Source organism: Rousettus aegyptiacus, unplaced genomic scaffold (genome assembly GCF_014176215.1).
Source record: "Rousettus aegyptiacus isolate mRouAeg1 unplaced genomic scaffold, mRouAeg1.p scaffold_m13_p_10, whole genome shotgun sequence".
NCBI lineage: Eukaryota > Metazoa > Chordata > Mammalia > Chiroptera > Pteropodidae > Rousettus > Rousettus aegyptiacus.
In genome coordinates, this window is record NW_023416285.1 from 49,897,315 (window position 1) to 49,911,177 (window position 13,863).

The 13,863-nt window shown below is 36.6% G+C and overlaps 2 protein-coding genes across 10 annotated transcripts in view; both read left to right on the forward strand.

Annotated features, from left to right (window-relative positions):
• Window positions 1-3,461, forward strand: part of G3BP2 (G3BP stress granule assembly factor 2) — a 67,552-nt gene extending 64,091 nt beyond the window's left edge. For 2 of the 4 annotated variants that reach the window (XM_036227843.1, XM_036227846.1), the window contains exons 11-12: window positions 514-632; window positions 920-2,231. In XM_036227843.1, the coding sequence (XP_036083736.1) occupies window positions 514-632; window positions 920-1,192 (392 nt within the window). In that variant the 3' untranslated portion in view covers window positions 1,193-2,231. Of the gene's footprint in view, window positions 1-513; window positions 633-919 lie in introns of all 4 variants that reach the window. The other 2 variants (XM_036227844.1, XM_036227845.1) reach the window with 1 other exon arrangement.
• A 484-nt stretch (window positions 3,462-3,945) lies between these two features.
• CDKL2 (cyclin dependent kinase like 2) overlaps window positions 3,946-13,863 on the forward strand; it is a 36,437-nt gene continuing 26,519 nt past the window's right edge. For 4 of the 6 annotated variants that reach the window (XR_004953101.1, XR_004953102.1, XM_036227841.1 and 1 more), the window contains exon 1: window positions 3,946-13,207. The gene's annotated coding sequence lies outside the window, so the exon portion shown is untranslated. The remainder of the gene's footprint in view (window positions 13,208-13,863) is intronic. The other 2 variants (XM_036227838.1, XM_036227839.1) reach the window with 2 other exon arrangements.

A 13,863-nucleotide genomic window follows, 5' to 3' on the forward strand; every position in this document is an offset into this window, starting at 1 on the left:
TTCATAATGTAATTAGAATTTTAAGACCATTTATCTCTGTATATACTTTGTATATCTCCAGGTACCAGTCACTTACCAGAAGAGAGTAGAAAGACTATATCAGGTGTTTCCCAGTGACTATACTTAGTGTTGACATGCCTACTTCTCTAGAGGTTAGAAGAAAGAGCTGGATGAATCAGTCTTAAGTTTGGAGATGGTATTCATTTGGCAAATACAAGTCAGAGATAGAAAATGTCATTGATTTTCTAAAAACTATGCAGGTAACTTTTTTTTTGAAAGGTCTATAATAAAGGTGCTGAAGGCTAACAAAACAAACAGTTTGACTAGTTGTTGGCATTTTGGGTAAACAGCTTTAATATGGGTGAATGTACCTTAGTTGTCATTAGATGTAGCCTTTTGTAACTTTTATTTTGTAATGAAGTGAAGAAATTAAGGTTACTCATCCTGAGCAATTAAGTCCACAAAGTATTCAGTTAAAATATTTAACCTTTGGTGTAATGTATATTTTCACAGGTTTTGGAAACGTTGTGGAACTTCGCATCAATACCAAGGGTGTTGGGGGAAAGCTTCCAAATTTTGGTTTTGTGGTTTTTGATGACTCTGAACCAGTTCAGAGAATCTTAATTGCAAAAGTAAGTGACTTAAAGGGCATAATTCAAGCCTTTATTATTCCTGTTATATATAATATTAATTTGGTGCATTTTTAAACCATATAGGGTCTTTTTTAATGGTAAAGCTAAAAATAGTTCACTACGAAATGGTATTTATGCAAAGAATGATGATTTATTTGTTTGTAGTTTTAAAGTCGGGGTGTGGATCATTTTAAATTTGTTTCTTAGGATTTTCTTAAGTATTCAAGGCAATGCATTACTATTGCTGTCTAACCTGCCTATGTAAATCTTGTTCTTCCCTTTTAAAGCCAATTATGTTTCGAGGGGAAGTGCGTTTAAATGTGGAAGAGAAAAAAACAAGAGCTGCAAGGGAGCGAGAAACCAGAGGTGGTGGTGATGATCGCAGGGATATTAGGCGCAATGATCGAGGTCCTGGTGGTCCACGTGGAATAGTGGGTGGTGGAATGATGCGTGACCGGGATGGAAGAGGACCTCCTCCAAGAGGTGGCATGGCACAGAAACTTGGCTCTGGAAGAGGAACCGGGCAGATGGAAGGCCGCTTCACAGGACAGCGTCGCTGAAGCCCCACTGTTGGCAGTCTTGGCAGTGGTACATTATTCATCGTGTTTGCATTCTTGTTAATTTTTTTTGGCTTTGGAATGTGACACAGCCTTTTTTATCATTTCTTTGATGTGAAAAGCATCTTTTGGTTATGAGTTAAATTGAGGTGGACATTATTTCCCCAGTTTCACAACAAGATTCATATTGTTAATTTATAAATCTAGACTTGGAGAATTAAGGACTGTGAAATGACCCTATCTTAAACTATATACAACAAAATGAACTTTTTAAAAGGACATGCCCAACTGAATTCAGGTCCTTTGAGTCAAAAAAAAAAAAAAAATCCTGCTGCACATTTTGTTTAAGTGTTACTGTTTCTGCCTGTTAACGTTGGAAACACAAATAGTGCAATTTGTGCAATTGGAGAATCTTGCCTTTTTTCTTGGCTCCCCCCAAAAATATACAAACCAACAAACTTGTGCACTCATCAAAATGCACTAATGGGTACTATGAACTCATTCACATTGACATTTGCAACAGAAGGCAACAGGGGAAAAAAATCTTTCATCTTTTTTTCCAGTAGGGAATAGTTTGTGAAATGATGAGGGCATTTTATCTGCTTGCTGTGACCAGCGTGTGTACACATAAACCTTAACAACAATAAATCATTTAGTTATGAACTAAATAACAAATCGGAACTTCAAATGCTACGGTCTTGAGTATTAGACCAGATTTAGTAGCTCCATATCTAAGATTTTTCTACCTGCCCCTCTTCAGTACAGGGATGGCTGGCTGCTCAACACACTCCTCCTCCCCTTTTTCCTTTCTTTAAGCTATGTACAGTGAAAATTGTCTTTACTGTATTTTTGTTCTCTGGTAATGTAATAAGCATGATGGTGCCTTCTATTAATACATCATTCCAGTCTTGCTGGTAATTTTGTACAGTATAGTGTATGAATTGCTGTGCTGCAAAGCCAAACAGCTGCAAAATGTTGAAAAATCATTGAAGTGTATAAAATTGCAGTATCTTTAAAATCAGTAAAATTGACTAGCATATTATTTACTTTGTTCTTCAGTTAACGGCGTGTGTTCTCTGCTTAGGAGGGAGAGGGAAGGAGGAATACGGTTTTTTGAGTAAGTCTTTTGTCGACTTGTCTCAGCGTGAATGTGAACGTTGAAACGTATCACTTGAGATGCTTGGAAAAGTCAGTCAACTTGATGTACATTTTTTAGTGACGTTTTAAAAGCAGTCAGAGTCCACAAAAGGCAAGTAAACCTGAGGTGAGGATACTGCAATTTTCAGAGAAAAAAGAACAGCAACTCTTAAGTGTTTGCATTTTCTATTTGGGGGGCAGGGAACTGTCATTCATTTTGCACAATTCTTGAACTGATGTCAGCACCCAAGTGGCTCTGAATTTAAGTCTGGGACGACATCTTTTATTTTTACATGAATCTCTAAACAATTCTGTGAGCAAAGTTTGTAGCTGCTGGATTATTGTGTGTCTTTATAGGAAGTTCCAGTAAACTGCAAGTATGGCAAAGGATTTTCAATTTTATGCTTGAAACATTCGGTACATACGAGATACCAGTCTCCGATGTTTCAGTCTAAGAGTGGGGGAAATAAGAGTGACCACTTAAAGCTGCTTGTTAGCATGGAAGACTTCTCCATTCTATCTTGGCAAAAACAAAAAATGCACTTGACATAGTAGCAAACTAGTTTTGAATTTTGAAACCGTTTGCTATTTAGTAAACTAGCAAATGATGCACATATTTTGTTTTTCATGTACTGGGCAATATAAGTAAAATTAAATTTGTCCCTTTTTTTCCTCCCTTCAATGAGGTCTTCCATGTTTGTGGAAAAATCTTGCACTATTGCATATATTTTGGGGACATAGATATCTCATAGTTTCCATTTGGGATGGGGGAGGGAACTTAAGGATTTTTCTTTTTTCTGTTTAAAACACTTTTTACACTTTCTGATGTGTAGTACTTGAAGTTCTTACCAGAAAATTAATTTTGAGTTTGAAGCCTTTATTCAAATTATTTTTAAATAAGTGGTTTATTGTCAGTGTTTTGTTTTATAGCAGTTTTTCCTTAACTCTTTTCTTTCTCCTTCCTATTTTATATATATATATATATATAATTTCCAATCCGGGATATTGCCCTGCCACTCATGAAAAATGTTCTGGCACCAAAAGTCATGGCAGATGTTAAGTGTAATAGAAAATCAGATCGAAGAGCCATTCAGCTTCAGTCTTTACATACCATGAATAAAACATTAAAACATCACTTGGAGAAGTTTACATGGTGATTGTTCACCTGCAGTACTGTGGACTTTTAATATTTTGTCCCCTTTTCAGTGAACCAGAGTAAAAATAATTCATCTACCATTACTGTTATTTGCTGATTTTTTTTTTTTTTTTGATGGTAATATTCTATCCTTATGACACTATTGCAACCAAATTGGCTTTACCATCTTGGCTTTAGTAGGTATAGAAGACAATGGATTACCATCTTTATTGCTGTAATGTGTTAAGCATTATATGCTAGTAGAATCTAGTTTAATTGTTTCAGGTGGAAAGTATTCTTTCAGTTTCCATTTTGAATGTGTTTGGACTAAATAATAAACTACTGATGTCTGCAGCATTTATCTGTCCCTAATTTAATCTGTAGGTTTGTGTTCCAAAATATTTTCTCCCATTTGCATTTCACACAACCTAAGTAAAGATAAGGAATTGTTTTAAAAGCAACTGTTTATTATTTGTGAAATTTGTGATATACAAAAGTAAAACACTTAAGTAAGACCGGAACATTGTTAAGAGATCTATTCCCGTTCAGTTGGATATCTGGTCTACAAGTTAAAGAATGTTAGAATAGTAAGGAAGGTGGGAATGATCTAAAGCAAACTACTAAATATTTATTAAAAATAAAATCTTGGGTTTTCCAAAGGGTAGTTACCTCATCTCAGAAGGAAAGGGTAAAAGGGATGGGAAGATTGAGGTTATCTGAAGTTACGGACATAACCCAATTCAGAAACTGAAACAAATTTGTCAGGCTCTAAAAGAATATTAAAGAAGAAATAATTGTCTGATCATATTTATGAATATATACTTAAAATAAAAAAATAAGGTCCTAAAGTATATGTAATTTCAAAAATGGAGACTTTCTTCATAAAATGGATGGTATAAATGAATTTTTCCTGATATATTCTTAACCGTTTATGAAGATTCCTTAAATCAGACTTCACAAGTTTGTACTGGAGAGAAACCAAAATAACCATTGATTTAAAATACTTTTAAGGAAGAAAGACTTAAGATTTTTATAAATGTATACTAAACTTTCAGATTTTATTATAATGTAATGACTTATCTAACTTTATGGCTGTGGAAAGATTTTTTAGAAGGGGTAAAATGTATATGTCATACTATATTGAAAACCAAATTTAAAGGAGCAAATTATCATTTGGTCCAAAAAATTTATATGAAACAAAATATTTGAATATTTTAGCCACATAACATGCTTCCTTTCAATTGTGCGTATATAGTGTTTGTAGCAAGTAAATGAAGATTTAGTGGATAGGTGTTCATATTTTTCTTTTAAATTAGGACATTTTGCTCAATTTATATTTTAACTATAGATGAATAAAGACCCTTGATTTTTCTTTTCATTCTGTGTTAATATTTTCTATTTGATGCCACAGTTCTAAATTATTTAAAATTACTTGATGAGGGAACAATCTATTATTTTATTTCATAAAAGAAATTTCCCTTAGAATGATTTTTGTAGGGTCATATAGAGAGTAATTGAAATCATCTGCATCATTTAGTCAATTTCTAAGTTTCTGGGTATTTTTGACAGACTGAAATCTGCTTATGTATTTGTATATACAGCTGTGTGTTTATTGCAGAATTAATAGGACATAAAGTCTTATTAGCATTAACAAATACTGGGCAAAATACTATAACTACAGGTTTGGAATTAAACATTTATAGAAAGAGTACTACCTTTCTGTTAATTGCCAGATTAACTGATCTCTTTGTCCTTGATCTGTGAAGAGTTTTGACAAAGCTGGCTGCCTACTCGGAATGCTTTCACTTTTGTAATAATAATGTACTTTTAACTGTTCCTGTTTTCTTTTTTCAACTCATAACAATCCCCAACTCCCAACCCCTTCTCTGCTCCATTTCTTTCCCCACGAACTTTCTCCAGGTGGTTTCATTTAGGCTAGGCACTAACCTAGCTTCAGTGTACCATCCATTCAGTAGATTCCATATAGTGCTTGAGAGGAGGGCTTTGGATATGCCTGAGCTTGAATGGCAACTCCATTCAATGGTTAGCCTTTTTCTATGCTTCTGTTTCCTCAGTTGTAAAAGGAGAAGGGTGGTTGTGAGGATTCAGTGAGTTAACATATAAAGCACCTAAAACAATGTAGTGGCCTTCAGCAAGTGTAAGCTTTTACTGTTTCTGATTTAGTTGCATTTCTAGTGTCTACCTATCTTGTGTTCCAAACAAATCATTTTTTAAAAAACTTTTTTGCCACATTTCCTTTTGAAGCCCTACAAAATTCAAAATTTGGAAGTCTAAAACAATGTTTTCTCTGACTTTTGCATACCTGGCTCTCCAGTGAGCATTTCTATTTTCTTGACCTATTAAATATTGTTTTAATGAAGACAAACCATTTAACAGTGTTTATCAAGTGTTTATTGGACACCACTGAATGCCAGGCACTGATGTTGAGAATTTATGCATGAATAAGACAAGACCTTGGTTTCCCTGAGATTATCTACATGATAATGGAGAGAATGATTGTAAATACTATGCAAAATATTAAGATGATACAAAGAAACTGGCAGTTTTAGATATGTATTTCACAATTATCCATTCTAGAGTTGACATGCGACATAGCATTCCAGTCAGGGACCAGCTAATGCAAAGCTTGTAAAACTGAAAAAAGCTTGGAGGGAAATGAGAAAAGGCTGTGACAGATGAGGTTGGGTCAAGGAGCGGCAGAATAGTAGGAGATATCAGGATAGATAGGGACTAGATCATGTAATCTGAAGATTTACATCTGAAGGAGGGAAATAAATTTAGCTTATTTTTTGGCAGCTGAATTTAGGAGATGTCTGTCCTAAAAGGGTAGTTAGCATAAAGATACAAATCAATGAAAAGCAGACACTTAAGTGTAACCAATACAATAGTTATCTTTATACTTGTTTTTATGTCTAAAATGAATTTTCTATAATATTTTAGGATATACTATAAATCCCTGCTGGTAGCTTCATATTTGATTTAATATTTAGGCAAACTAAGTGTAGCTATTTCACTGCTGAGGAGACAGGATTAGAAAGGATACTATAGTCAACACTAGTAAGAAATGGTTTAAAATACCTGTTTATTAGCCAAGTGTCAATTTGCTTTAGAGGGTTATTTCATTTTAGAAAAGAGGTTTTGAATACTAGAAATTTAAACTTTGCATGCAATGTATTTTTTATTCTGGCATTATTTTAGAAAATTATAAAATCACAGCTTCCAGCATTAGTGGGTGTAAAATTAAGGATTCCTTAATCTGAAACTGCATTCAGGGAGCACAGCATTAAGTAATGAGGCAGATAGATACTTGGCACAAATCAAATGGCTGCCAAGTACTAAGTACTGGAAGTCTCTGAGACGAGAACATAATTTTTGAGGGCCTGTCATTTTACATATTTTATCTTTTAACATGATAACCCTATTAAGTTTTAAAATTTTTTGTTCTTAGGTGAACTAAAGCTTGGGAGAGGTAAAACCAAAACAGCCTGACATGTGATGAGGGTAGTGACTTTTGGAATACAAAACATGTGAGAGACATTTCAATGGATGGTGACTTATTAGAAATGACTTAGAGTGTTCTTTAAAAGTGGGCACTTAAGTAATAATTATGTGTGAAGTGACAAAGATGTGTGTAGTGACCAGTAAATATTAGCATATAATAGGAGCCAGAAACTTTCCCTAGGTGATGGTTGGCAATATAGCAGGTATAGCCTAGCCTACTCTCAGAAACTTGTATTTTTTAAGTCAGGGAGGGCAGCAACAAACATGAAAATATGTAATTTCAGTCCGATTAGCCCTGGGTGCACATGACTCATTAGCTTCTAGCAGTAAGCCTTTTATAAGGAGGAGGATTTTATTTTATAGAAGGATTAACAGGTACAGTGGGGTTAGCTACTTTTCCAAGATCACTTGGCTAATGGGTAGAACTAGTTAAAGAAGAGAATGTAATAGTGACTAGGGGTGGGGCTGTTCCTTAATCTTTACTGAGGGTGGTAATGAAAAGCCTCTCCGAAGAAGTAACATTTGAGATCTGAAATGAAGAGAAGGCAGCCTTGAGGTCTGGAAGAACATTCCAAATAGAAAGAAGAACAAATATGGAGACCTTGTGTTTGGAGTTTGTTGTATTTAAGGTAATAAGGCCAGTGTGACCCCACAATAAGCAGATGATATCAAGAGGTAGATAAGGGCTAATTTGAGTGTGACCTTGTAGTTTGGATTTCATACTGCTGGTATAGGGATCTGAACAGGGAAGTAATGATGTGAATTAGTGAAGAGACTCAGGAAGAGATGTCAGGTAATTGTGTTGGCTTGAGTTAGAGTTGTAGCAGTGAAGATGATAAATGGTGAGCTAATAAGATATTTTGGAGATAGAATTTACAAGACTTATGGATTATATTTTGAATGTGAGGGAAAGAAAAGGCATTCCCTGAGGTTTTGATGCAATTTGGGTGGAAGGCAGTACTCTGTTGAGAGAGAGGGAAGAGGAGTGTATTGTGGACAGAAAACAGTTCTTTCTGAGCTACATTAAATTTCATTTGCCATTTGGATACCCAAGAAAAAATGTCAGCTGGTATGATTTTTGGAATTCTGAGCTCAGTGCTATGAGTATTCAGTATAGGTCATTGTAGCTATTGGATTAGATGAGATCTCATATAGGAAGAGTGTGTCCAGAAGAGAAACTGAGAGTGATCCCCCCAGATACTCCCAAAATTTAGGGTTTAGTACAGGATAAGTGTACAAAGAAAAACAAACAAAATGGCAAAATTGGTGTCACGGAAAGCTAAGCTTCAGGAGTTTATTTCAGAAGGAAATAGAAAGTTGTGTCAAATGCTGTTGAGAGGTCAAATAATTTAACAAATTAAGGTGGTCTAACTGCTATAATAAATAGATCCCAAGATATCTAATGGTTCAAACACAATGCTTACCCCCACCCCTCATTTAATAGAAGAGTGGTAATGAAGAAGCCAGTATTATGTCCATCCCCAATTAAGTTATTTAGGGATACATGGATTAAGGTTCTACCAACTTCACAAGATCACACTGGAGTCATCTCTGTTATAGCTGGCTGAAAGAGAAAAGAAATGTAGAGGATCTTGATCTTTATGGACTAGGACTAGGAATGGTGCACATCTCATATTCCTTTGGCTTGAATTCAGTCACATGGCCACCCCCAACTGCAATGGAGTGTGCACAAAATACAGAAGCCATACATACAGGGAAAAGAAACCAGCTTGTTTTGAGTAGCTAGTAATCACCACAGAAGCTTTGGCAGGATTAGGTCAGAGTGACTTTTGGGAAGAACTAGTTTAATGAAGTGATAAGGATGAAAGCCCAATAGAGAACTGGAGATTAGAAATGAACACACTTTTTCCTGTAGTTTTGCTATGAAGATGAACAGAGGAATCCTGTAGAGGCTAGAGAGAGATGGAACATTAAGGAAGAAGTTTTATAAGAGGCACGTTACTAGTGCAAACAACATATACTATTTTTAACATTTGAGTAATGGATTTCCAGGTTCACACTGTGAAACAGTATAGATGTATTTGGTGACTGACATCAAAATACAGTGTATGTTGAACTTGGAAAAATGAATGGTATATTGTGCTTCAGGTCCCCAAATTCCAGTTGTCTTGATCATGTTAAATGAAGTAATGATATCACTCTATCAACTTCTATGCAGAGAATAGAATTCCCTTTTCTATGGCAAGTGTCCTTCCATCAAAGAACCAGAACTTCGAAATGAATCCATTCATTTCCTTAATAGAATGGTGGAATATATTTATAGCTGCATGCTCTATATAATATACAGAAAATAACCTTACTTTTTATAGTCCGAAAATTTTATACTCTTGGTGACTCAAGTGAAGTGATGCCAAAAAACCTCATGACCAATCTGTATCTCATGGGACCAAAGTGAGAGGTTTTTTTCTCCCCATAAAACTGACCCAAGCACATTGGGGATGTCAAATACATAGAGAATGATTGTTGCCAAGATTCATTTAACAGAGACGATTGCTAATGTGAGGAGGAGAATCGGGCTACTCTAAGCGAAAATATGTAAATTTGTTGAAAAATATTTCTGAGGCTATACATTTCTTATATACCTGTATTCTATTTTTTTTATTGAGATAGAGTTCACATACATAAAATTCACCCTTTTAAAATGTATAATGCAGTGGTTTTAGTATATATTTTTACAAGATTGTGCAATCATTATCACAGTCTTAATTCCAGAACATTTTCATCACTCTAAAAATAAACCCCTTATCTGTTAGTAGTCACTTCGAATTCCCACCTCCCACTCAGTCCCTGGTAACCATTAATCTACTTTCTGTTTCTATGGATTTGCCAAAGCTGGATACTTTGTATAAATGGAATCACGTGGCATTTTCTGTCTGGCTTTCATTTAACATAATGTTTTCAGGATTCATCCATATCATAGTGTCTTATCAATACTTTATTCCTTTTTATAGCTGAATAATATTCCATTGTATGGATATACAGCATTCATACATTCATCAGTTGATGGACATTTCAGTGTTATTTTTTGTTATTATGAATATCAGTGCTGCTATGAACATTCTTTTATAAGTTTTTGTGTGACCATAAGTTTTCACTTTTCTTCTGTATATACCTAGGCGTGGAATTCCTAGGTCATGTAATCCTTAGTCTCTTAACATTTATTTCCTTACCATCTCTCAAACTCTCTTTTGTTACCAATTTTATGTTACCCTCATGCTGTTTTCTTTAGATTTTTAGAGCATCTTCACTTTCCTTAGTGATTAAAATGTCCCTTTTAACCTCTTCCCCTGTCACCCCACTTTAGTAGGTCATGTTACAGTTTTTCATGACAAGTTTATGACTTTTCATACCATTACCTCAAATTCCTTTGAACTCAATTCCAATGACATTTTTCACTAAACTTCAGTTACTCAAAGGAACAGCCAAACTTTTCATTCTTTAGAACTGATCATCTTGTGCCATTTCCAAGATATTAAAGTCTTTGACCATAATTTTTTCTATTTCACTCCCATCAGACTTATTCTTTGTGCCTATGATGACCTCCACACCCTCAGTGCCTCCGTATTTTCAGTTTAACTAACTTCTGTCCTAATTTCTCTTCTAACTGGAACCTATGGCAAGTCATTTTAATGGTGCTTTCCTCATCATCCTTGATTTCTTAACTCTATTTAATCTCCTTGCACCACCAGTTCTCCAAGAGGTAGCTTACATACTATCTGTTTTATTCATTCTTGTCCCTGGGGATGCCAGGTCCTATCAGAGTCCATTGGTTTCACTGTAAATTAATGGTAACTTAAGTGGGCACATTTTACTATTTGAATTCCTTTCATATCAAAATAACTTCTATCATAACTACCAATTTCAAGGAATTTCTGCTCTCAAATCCTTAAGACTTAATCTATTATCTTTGTAAAAATGAAGTTCTTTTACTGAGAAAGATCTAGGCCAGCTAATTTGTCTGCTCAGCAGTTTTCTCAGTTTTTTCCTTTTCGCTAAACCTCTTCAAGGCAGTTCTTTTCATACTGTATTACTTTCTCTTTACTACCTGTCCTTGATTTTTCATTATTCCTTCTTCTTACCTCTTTAAAACCTCTCTCCATTCTTTTTTCCTGCAAAGATCCCCCAGTTTATAAAGAAGAACTCAATCCTGCATCTACATAATGCTACCTCCTCTTCAGCAAACTTGCAGATGGCTTTACCTAGGGTGTGTAATTCTCGACCACCTTGTCTCCTTTACTGTTGGCTTTCAAACTCGATTCTTTTTGAAATTGTTTTCTCAAGTGTTACCTATTCTCTAAATCCAGTAATTTTAGTCTTTATCCTTTTGGTTCTCTCTGTGGGATATAAACCAGTTATTTAAGCTTCAGAGCCTCTTGCTTAGAGGGGTCTTTAAAATGTTTATGTTGAATATTTTTGTAAAGTTGCAAAAACAATATTTTTGCTTTCTTGTCAAGCTTCAGGCCTGGATTTGCCGCTCTATAAAAGGGGATCTGCCCCTCATATAAAAGTAGTTCATCTGATTGTTTTAGCCTGTAGAGGTAACAAAATTGGGCATAGCTTTTTCCAACTTGACCACAGTTTAGGATAGAGCTAAATTACTATATTAACACTTACACCTTGGATTAACCAAAGAATTATATTCTCCCATACTCAGGTCCCAGGTCTGGTCCTCATTATTACAGGTTCAGGAACTAGATTTGTAAGCAGTTTGCAAGGTGATCAAGCACTGGAAGATTAATACATGCTAACCAAATTCACAAAATATAAACCAGAATGTTTATTTCTTAGTATACAAGAAGGAGTTACTACCTTAATTTTGACTATGGGTATAAATATCTGCTATCCAGGACACACACTTAACTGGATTAAGGTATTATGGAGACCAAATATAAAACATTTAGTTTTCATGATTTACCATGAAAACAACAGTGCTAAAGGCCTTTTCACTGCTGGGGTATGGCCTAAACCCCTAATTCCTTGAAAAAAGGAAAACCCTGTTTCTTGTGTGATTTCAGCGCGTGCATGATTCTGACAGTCTTGCCTAGTCATTGGCTGAGGCGGTCTGTGCAGATCTCACCTTCCAACTGTACCCTATTTGGCTGCCATAGGCTAGCTAGCATTGCGCATCTCTTCTAGTTCCCTGACCGTCCCGGCCCTTTTTCTTTTATTTCATTCATGTCCTCTCTCACCCCACTACTATCTCAAAAGTATTCCCCTCTCTTTCACTGCCCAGGCTGACCTCACGGTCCCTTCTAACGTCAGTTCTGTCGTCACATGCTTACTTTCACCTTGCCTCGTCTACTAATGATCACGTCCTAGACTGACACCCTCGTCCCCTTTCTAGCCCAGACTGGTCCCACCGCCTAGGCCGAACCTTACCGGGCCCAGCGGGGAAAGTGTGAGGAACGCTTCGTCGTGCTCTTTGCATGGTCTCTTTCATTTTCTTCCAATCCTACAAAACCAACACCTTTTCCTTCTCCCCTGAGCCGCAGAACCGTCTCATGGCGACGACAGGTCTGCCAGCTAAGGCAGAAGGTGGCTCCTTACTTGAGAATGTAGGTGTGTCGGGATGCCAGCGTCCGCGCGTCCGTGAACAACCTGGGCCGAGCCCCAGGTGAAGGGGAAGGGTGGCTGGCGCTAAGCCAATCACAGCTCCTGACGACAGGGCCCAGCCAATCAGAGTACGGGATGCTTGGCGCAGTGAGGACCCGCCCCCTTGCAGCTCGGTGGCCAACGCCTTCGCCCAGGGCCAGCTGGAGCAGAACAGGTTCGCAGAGTGAAGGGTTCTGGGCACCTTGCGAGCAGGTTGGCGGTGCCCTCCCTCCCCAGCTAATTTCTGTACAAGCCTTGTCCTTAACAGGTGTTGGTGCCTGCCGCTGACGCATTCTGACCCGGGGCATATTTTTCTCTAGAGACTCTGTGCCTATGGTTGGGGACAGAGTGAGGCCGTTGCCTTGACGACGACAGCATGCGGCCCGCGGTCCTAATGAGTGTGAGCTTGCTGTGGGCCGAGGCCAATCTGCCTCCTTGCCTGCTTCACCTGGGACCTATGACCGTGTCCGCAGAAGGAATCAACAGCACTGAAATTGCTAGTTTGTTAGTCAGCATGTTTTAGACCTGCGAGCGAGATGAATTTCACCTCAAATTTGTTTCCAAGTTGAAAACCTTTGGGTCTTTCCACGTGAAAGGATTTTAAACAAACAGTAAGTATAATTCTTTTAAATGCTTCTATTATCTTGTTCTTTTGTCTGTAATAGATTTCATTCTATCAGAATAGAAAATAGCATTATTATCAAAATTGTTGGTATTAGAACCACATGCTTACATGGCACATGTCCAGAAATACCACATTGCCAATTGGCCAGGCATAGTTTGTATTACCCTTACATTTAGGAGTAGAAGGCATCAAAAGTTAGTTTATGAGTAACCGTTTCAGAAAATAAGAGGCTTTTTAGACTGTGATACTTTTAAGGTATTTGTAGACAGTACCACTTGAAAAAGCAGGTGTGTTCAATGCACTGTGACCAAATGTACAGTTGGCTGCAAGAATTAATTTGCAGTAGTCAACTTGCATAATGTTAGCTTGTGATGTGCTTCAGGACATCTTAGCCATGTTTAAGGTAATTTTAATTTTGTTCACTTTACATTTTCAAATATCGAGGACACCAACTGCAGAATGTTTTTAAATGATCCAGGTGACAGATTCCAGCTATTTTTGTTCTCGACATGATAAACCTAAAATCTAGTCCTTGATAAAACATGCTTTGTTTGTGGAAGGAAAAACAGTTAAGGAAAGGAGAGAGAGAATTACATGGAGAACTTTTTTCAAGCACAGGCATTTTATTTAGAAATAGTTAAC